At 37.3% G+C, this 8,408-nt stretch overlaps 1 protein-coding gene across 1 annotated transcript; it reads right to left on the bottom strand.

Moving 5' to 3' along the window:
- Nucleotides 1-1,055: 1,055 nt before the first annotated feature.
- On the bottom strand, nt 1,056-3,092 carry LOC112100075 (the record flags this gene model as incomplete). The annotated part of the gene is made up of 4 exons (XM_024187770.1): nt 1,056-1,282; nt 1,529-1,885; nt 2,087-2,282; nt 3,009-3,092. Coding segments are annotated over 4 exons (864 nt in total), but the record flags the coding sequence as incomplete, so codon positions are not given.
- Between the last annotated feature and the right edge of the window lie 5,316 nt (nt 3,093-8,408).

The raw sequence follows: 8,408 nt of genomic DNA, 5'->3' as shown, positions 1-8,408 counted from the left end.
CTTGATTGTCATGGAGTACCATTATCCGCCACTTCACCGGGGTAACAAACTAAAGCACACAAACAGAAAAACAAATTAAAACACATAAAGAAAATTAAAATTGTCCTCTTATTGAATTCACCTCAAGCTCCAACTGGATGTCGTAAACACTTCTCTCAATATCTCTGAGTTGGCTTTCTAGACCCTCAACATAGGCTACTAACTCTGGTGGCTGTAGAGCCCAAATGCGATGTGTTTTACAAAATTGAATCTGCCTTTTGAGATGAGTTTTGACACGTTGAAGTGGTTTAAGAATGTTCAGGAGGAACAGTCTAAGTAAGGTACTCATGATTAAAAACGATAAGAGAAAACTTAATAGTTAAACAAACACACTTATGCAAAAATAATTTCAATTAACAAAAGAATAATATAAAGAAAGAAAAAAAAATCAAATCACCGAAAAAAAAATCAATTCAAATCTGGTGGGTCACTCAAATTTATTTCGGTGTTTTCTCCATGTGGTTGGTATTCTAGATATGGCTTTAATCTTTGACCATTAACTTTAAATGTGACACCGTTCTTTGGGTCCTTAATTTCAATTGCCCCATGTGGAAAAATAGTATAAATGGGCCAGACCAACGAGAGCGTAACTTACCTGGGAATAGGTGCAAGTGAGAATTGAATAAAAGCACTTTCTGACCTGGAGTGAACGATTTTATCATAATTTGCTTATCATGGAAGACTTTCATTCGTTGCTTGTAAATCTTGGCATTTTCGTATGCATCATTGCGAATTTCTTCAAGTTCTGGCAGTTGTAATCTTCTTTCTGAGCTGGCTTGCTGCATGTCAAAATTGAATTTCTTGATGGCCCAATATGCACGATGCTCGAGTTCCACAGGTAGGTGGCAAGCTTTTCCATACACTAGCCTGTAGGGTAACATCCCAATCGGAGTCTTGAAAGCCGTTCTATATGCCCATAATGCATCATCAAGTCTTAATAACCAATCTTTTCTGTCTCGCCTCACCATTTTTTCTAATATGTGCTTTATTTCTCGATTGGATATCTCAACTTGGCCACTAGTTTGCGGATGATACGGAGTCGCCACTTTGTGTGTGATTGAATACTTTGTCAAAAGAGCTTTGAATGCTTTGTTACAAAAGTGGGCACCACCATCACTAGTTATTGCTCGAGGGAATCCAAAGCGTGAAACAATGTTGCTTTTCAAAAATCCTATCACCACCTTGTGATCATTGGTTCTACATGGAATTGCTTCTACCCATTTCGATACATAGTCAACAGCAACTAATATGTATTGATGGCCAAAAGAAGGGGGAAAGTGTCCCATGAAGTCGATACCCCATACATCAAAAATCTCAACCACTAAAATTGGATTTAGTGGCATCATGTTCCTTCGTGTAATGCTCCCCATACGTTGACACCTATCACATGAAGAACAAAAAGTGTAAGCATCTCGAAATATAGTTGGCCAATAAAAACCACATTGTAAAACTTTAGTTGCTGTTTTCTTAGCATTGAAAGGGCCTCCACAAGCTTGTTCATGGCAGAATGAAAGAATATTCTGAATTTCATTTTCTGGGACACATCGTCTAACAATTTGGTCTGCACAATACTTGAACAAATACGGGTCATCCCAAAAGAAATTCTTTATCTCTGCAAAGAATTTAGCCTTATCTTGCTTGGTCCAATGCTCTGGAAGTTTACCTGTAACAAGATAATTAACTATATCAGCATACCATGGTAATACTTCCACACTCATTAATTGTTCATCTGGAAATGACTCATTCAATATTAATGGCTCTGTAATTGTGTCAAAATGGAGACGAGAGAGGTGGTCCGCCATAACATTTTTTGTCCCTTTCTTATCTTTGAATTCCAAGTCAAATTCCTGCAAAAGTAACACCTAACAAATTAGTCTAGCTTTTGCATCTTTTTTTGTGAGAAGATATTTAAGAGCAGCATGATCCGTGATTATAATTATTTTACAACCAATGAGATAAGATCGAAATTTTTCCAATGCAAACACTACTGCTAGCATTTCTTTTTCAGTAGTTGAATAGTTCAATTGTGCATCATTCAATGTCATACTAGCATAGTAAATAACGTGGGGAATTCGATCAACTCTTTGTCCTAAAACTGCTTCTACTGCATAATCAGATGCATCACACATTAGCTCAAATGGTAAGCTCCAGTTTGGGGCCTGAATGATGGGTGATGATGTCAATAATTGCTTTAGTTTTTCAAACGCCATAAGACATGAATCAGTAAAGATAAAAGGTACATCCTTAGCAAGTAGATATCATAAGGGTCTAGAAACTTTGCTAAAATCTTTAATGAAACGTCTATAGAAACCAGCATGCCCAAGGAAAGATCTTACTTCTCTGACTGTTTTGGGTGGAGGAAGATTAGAAATGAGATCCACCTTGGCTTTGTCAACCTCAATACCTTTGCTCGAAATGATGTGACCGAGAACAATACCTTGTTTTACCATAAAATGGCATTTCTCCCAATTTAAGACCAAGTTCTTCTCGATACATCTCTGCAGAACTAGTGTTAGATGATGTAAACATTGATCAAACGAGTCACCAAAGACAGAAAAATCATCCATAAAGACTTCAAGGAATCGTTCCATCATATCAGAAAAAATGCTCAACATGCATCGTTGAAATGTAGCAGGTGCATTACATAATCCAAATGGCATTCTCCTATATGCAAATGTGCCAAAAGGGCAAGTGAAAGTAGTTTTCTCTTGATCTTTTGGTGCTATAGGAATCTGATTATATCCTGAGTAGCCATCTAGAAAGCAATAAAATTCATGGCCTGCTAATCTATCAAGCATTTGATCAATAAATGGTAAAGGAAAATGGTCTTTACGTGTGACAGAATTCAATTTCCTATAATCAATGCATACACGCCATCCTGTAGTCACTCTAGTGGGTATCAATTCATTATCGGCATTGGTAACTACAGTGACTCCTGACTTTTTGGGGACAACTTGCACATGACTGACCCATGAACTATCAGAAATTGAGTAAATGATACCTGCATCTAATAGCTTAAGCACTTCAGTTCTAACAACTTCTTTCATGTTAGGATTTAACCGACGTTGCATCTCCCTAGTAGTTTTAGCATTTTCATCAAGGTGAATGTAATGCATGCAGTCTACTGGGTTTATACCTTTTATGTCTGCTATGGTCCATCCTAATGCTCCTTTGTGCTCTTTTAAAACATCCAACAACTTACCTTTTTGTTCGTCATTGAGGGATGCTGAGATGATTACCGGTAGAGTACTTTCTTCTCCCAAAAATGCATATTCCAATGTCTTGGGTAATGGTTTGAGTTCGAGTTTCGATGATGATTTTGATGATGGGATGAGTTTCTTCTCTGATGGTGCTAGTTGTTCAACTCTTGACTTCCATTTATTAGTCTCCATGGATGGTGCTGAATCAAGTAGGGCATTGACCTCATCGACCGATCTGTCAATATCAAAATCCAAACTAAAGTGAGTTAAACATGTTTGTAAAGGATCATCACTAAGGTTTGAAAGAAAAGTGTTATCAATTATTGTTTATATTAAATCCACATCAACAATTCCATCATCTGCATTGTGAGGTTGTTTGGCAATGTTGAAGATGTTCAGCTCCATAGTCATGTTGCCGAAGGACAACTGCATATTTCCAATCCTGCATTGAATGTGAGCATTCGCAGTTGCCAAGAAAGGTCGGCCTAGAATAATGGGGATGTGCTTCCTTGAATCCTGTATTGGTTGAGTGTCAATTACAATGAAATCAACAGGAAAATAAAACTTGTCTACTTGGATAAGCACGTCCTCCACAATGCCACGAGGTATTTTCGTGGACCGATCTGCAAGCTGTAACACCACTGGAGTTGGGTGTAATTCTCCCAGTCCAAGTTTCACAAATACAGAGTAAGGCAACAAATTTACACTAGCTCCTAAATCCAACAAAGCATTCTCAATTGTGTGGTTCCCTATACTACATGAGATAGTGGGGGAGCCTGGGTCTTTGCATTTTAAAGGAATTTTATGTTGGAGTATAGAACTAACGTTTTCTGTTAAAAATGCCTTCTTTTGAACATGCATATTTCTCTTTTTAGTACAAAGGTCTTTAAGAAACTTGGCATAAGATGGAACTTGTTTAATAGCATCAAGTAAAGGGATGTTAACACTTACCTGTTTGAAGATTTCGAGAATCTCACCTGTGGATTTTCCCTTTTTGCCTTTTACTAACCTCTGAGGAAATGGAGCTTTAGGAACATATTCTCGTGGGTTGGTTTCTTCTTTTTCCTTCGGTGGTGAGTCCTCAACATTCACAGGTACAATTTGATTTTCTTTTGTCACCGGCATCTCTACTTTGTTGTCGACTTCTTTTCCTTTTCGTAAGGTCATTACTGCTTTGACCTCTCCATACTGCTATGGTGAACTGGTACTTGCTTCATGTACTCATTTAGGATTAGGCACTGGTTGACTTGGAAATTTACCTTTCTCAACAGTCATTGCCAAGGTCTGGACTGAAGAAGCAAGCTGTCCCACCATCTTCTCGAGGCTTGAAACTGATTGAGCTTGTGAGTTGAAGCCTGCTCTCAACTCATTTCGTAATCCATCAATGGTGCGGTTCTGTTGCTCAATCGTGGAGTGAGTAACATTCCTGAAATTCTGGAATGCATCCTCCCATGGTCTAGGTTGAGAGTGGTTTTGGTTCTAATTGTATGGTCTGAATGGTGGCTGAGAGGCTTGAGGAATTTGAGGAATTGCTGGAGCTGGAGCTACTGGTCCATTTTGTTGGAATCCTTGAGACCATGAAAAATTAGGGTGGTCTCTCCATCTAGGGTTATATGTGTTGGAGTATGGGTTGTAATTTGATGGCTTTCTCATTACACCTATGGCATTGGCTTGATCGGAGTATGAGTCAGGGTCATGTGGTTCTGTTGATTTAGCAGTCGATAACGATGCTATTTGTCGAGCAAGACCTTCAACCATCTCCTTGACTTTTTTGATTCCCGAAGTTGACTCGCCAATGTGAACCTCATTTACTCCTTTAATTATTCTAGTATTCCGGAGTGATCGACTCCATTGTTGGGAATTATCCGCTTGTCGCTGAAAGAATTCCCAAATCTCTGATGCACTTTTTGACATTAGCTCTCCTCCACTTGTTGCCATTAGCCATTCTTGCACATTCGGCAATAATCCCTCCAAAAAGTATTGGCATTAGTGCCATTTCTCATACCCATGATGTGGACACTTCAAGAGTAGCCCATTAAATCGCTCCCATGTTTCGAAAAATTGCTCGTCCTCTCTCTAGGTAAACTCCGAGATTTCCCTGCGAATAGCATTGGTTTTATGCACTGGGAAATATTTATTCAAAAATTTAGTTACCATTTGTTCCCATGATGAAATGCTATTGGCAGGCAATGTATTAAGCCATGAACGAGCTCTATCCTTTAAAGAAAATGGGAATAATCTGAGTTTAACATCATCGTTTGAAAGTTTTTCATATTTAAAAGTTTGACAAATGGCATGAAAATCATTCAGATGATTATATAGGTCCTCATTTTCTAGGCCATAAAATATGGGGAGACAATTTAGCACACTAGATTTTAATTCAAAGCTCCTAGTAGCTACATTTGGGTATCTTATATATGATGTACTCAAATTTGCTAAAGGACTGAAATAATCTTTAAATGGCCTCTCCTGTGGTTGCAAATCCATTTTATTTTTTACTTGTTTGTGTGTGCGAAGTGTTTTCTTAAGTTCAAGGTCTATAGGTTCAAGATTGGGTAATAATGACCTTCGACCATGCATGCAAAACAAATAAAATAAAAAATAAAGATGGGAACAAAATAAATAAAAATAAAGAAGAGGGAGAAAGTACGATACTAACCTTATTGCGCTATTAAAACCTTTCTATAAAAATACACAAAAACAAATACGTGAAATAAATTAACTAAAAATAAATTAATAAGATAAACAAAAAAAAATTACAAAGAAAAATAAATTGAAAATTAAATTACAGAATTTTAAAGAAGAGAAAAAGAAAAGAAATTCTAACCTTTAAATGTAGATTCACTTTTTTTTCTTTTTCTTTTTTTAATAAAAAAATACAAGAAAACAAATAAAAGAAATTATTCACAAAAATTAATTCTATGAATTAAAATTACTTACCTCCCCGGCAACGGCACCAAAAACTTGTTCTGCAAATTTTAATGTACTCGCAAGCGCACGAATCTATTGTAGTATAGATCAATGGTGACGAGTGTCGATCCCACGAGGAGGTGGATTTTAATTATGTAGAATTAATTTTGTAAATGGGTGATTGGATTTGTTGTGGAAATGATTTGGAATATGCTAAAACTTAAATTAAAATGGCGAGAATAAATTCTAAAATTGGAATTGAAATGGCAAGAATAAATTGAAGAGAAATCTATTGAAATGACGTACTTGGGTATTTGGATCCGTATCAACATGCGTCATGGGCTAAATAATCTGTATTAATGCCAATTAAATCATGAGGGGGGAATCCACACCTCATGAACCACGCTCTAATCAATATGGTGCTAAGGGCTTATCGTGCCAAATAATAATAACCTTGTACTAGAGGGCTGGTGAAACCAAGGCGGTACTAGACAAGATTAGTATTATTTGTCGACGAGAAGTCAAAACATCCACAAAAACTAGAGGGGAAGAGAAACTAAATTTACCAAATAAAGCCCATGACACATGTTGAGACTTCACCTTCAACCCAAGCTTGAAAGGAAATTAGCTACTCATAATTGAATTAGGGGCAAAATGGGAATTTATTAAAATACGAAGAAAATACAAGATGGAGAGAGAATTACAAAAAATGGAATCCAAAAATGGATTCAGAGATATCAAATTAGGGGGGAGAGGCCCCCCTTTTATAGATACATGGAGTAAATCATGGCCATCAGATTAAAAACAGTTTGGACGCTCAGGATTACGCCACGTCATCAGTCAACAGTACGCGGTTTCACCATGCAGATGAACAGTAACACGGTTTGACTCGGATGAAGAGTAACACGGTTTGGTTGAAAATAATCCTGTGTGATGCATGTACCGTACGCGAGATTTTTCATCCACTGATATGCTGCCACGTCACCATCAACAGTACATAAGAATTTTAGCCCAACAGGATCGGGACACCTCATCAGTCAATGCCACATCATCGGTCAATGCCACGTCATCGTCCGTTTATGTGAACAGTGTCGTGAACAGTAACGTATACAATACCGTACACGTGAATAATACCGTACATGTGAACAATGTCATTTTTCCTTTTATGCTCCTCCTAAGGTTTTCGACCGTCCTGAGTTCAAAAGTGATGTCCGTTTTGCCATCTGATTTCTCGTTTATTGTGAAATGACTATGATGCCCCTAAAATACATAAAATACTTAATTAAAATAAAACAAACAGAATTAAATCAAAAGAATGTTAAATTCATAAAAGTAAAGGTATTAGTAAGACTTGAAATGTAAAATGACGGTTTTCTCCTTTATAAATATGCATTTTCTAACACTCAACAAGCCCCTTCAGCCGATTAGCCAAAACTTTAGCGATGATCCAGTAAATAACATTACACAAACTTATTGGGCGAAATTCTGTAATCTTCCTTTTGGAATCAGAACAACAACTGTTTGGTTCAAAGCAGAAAGATTAGCCTCCCCATTCAAGATAGCCAAACAAGTTTGAGTAACCTGCTTACCAACAATACCCCAATGATCTTGGAAAAAAGCTAGTGGAAAACCATCCGACCCAGGTGCTTTAGTAGGATGCATTTGCATAATTGCACTTTTTACTTCATCACTAGAAAAAACAACATCCAATTCCTGATTCATTTCGTCTATAACTTTAGCTTGCAAAAAGAACATATTTAATTCTCTCTGTTTCATATCTGTATTTAAAGTGGAAAAAAGAGAGGAAAATAATCACCAACAATATCTTCAATTCCACTCACAGAAGTAACCCAAGTTCCTTCGTTATTCAGCAAACCCTCGATTTTATTCTTTCTCTGCTGAGCATATGCATATGCATGGAAACAAATGTGTGCTCATGTCCCCCTATTTAAGCCACAAAACTCTAGCTTGTTGTTGCAAGTATTGTTCCTTTTCACGTAGTAGACCATCAATCTCACCTTCTAGCCTCCAAAGTTTTCCCCCATCCAGATACTGACCCCCTTGGTTTTGCACCTCTTTAAGCTCTGCAGTCTTATCATCCACCTTTTTCTACCACCCTTTAAACTCCCTTTACTCCATTGAGATAGGGCTATTGTAGTGCGACTAATATTCTGCTGAAAAATACTGACATGATCCTCACCCCTATCAACTAATTCTTTCCAGCAATCCATGATAATATCTCGACACTCAGCATAATCT

This window comes from Citrus clementina, unplaced genomic scaffold (genome assembly GCF_000493195.1).
Source record: "Citrus clementina cultivar Clemenules unplaced genomic scaffold, Citrus_clementina_v1.0 scaffold_3, whole genome shotgun sequence".
NCBI classification, from domain to species: domain Eukaryota; kingdom Viridiplantae; phylum Streptophyta; class Magnoliopsida; order Sapindales; family Rutaceae; genus Citrus; species Citrus x clementina.
This window is presented reverse-complemented; position numbering and strand designations above follow the sequence as displayed.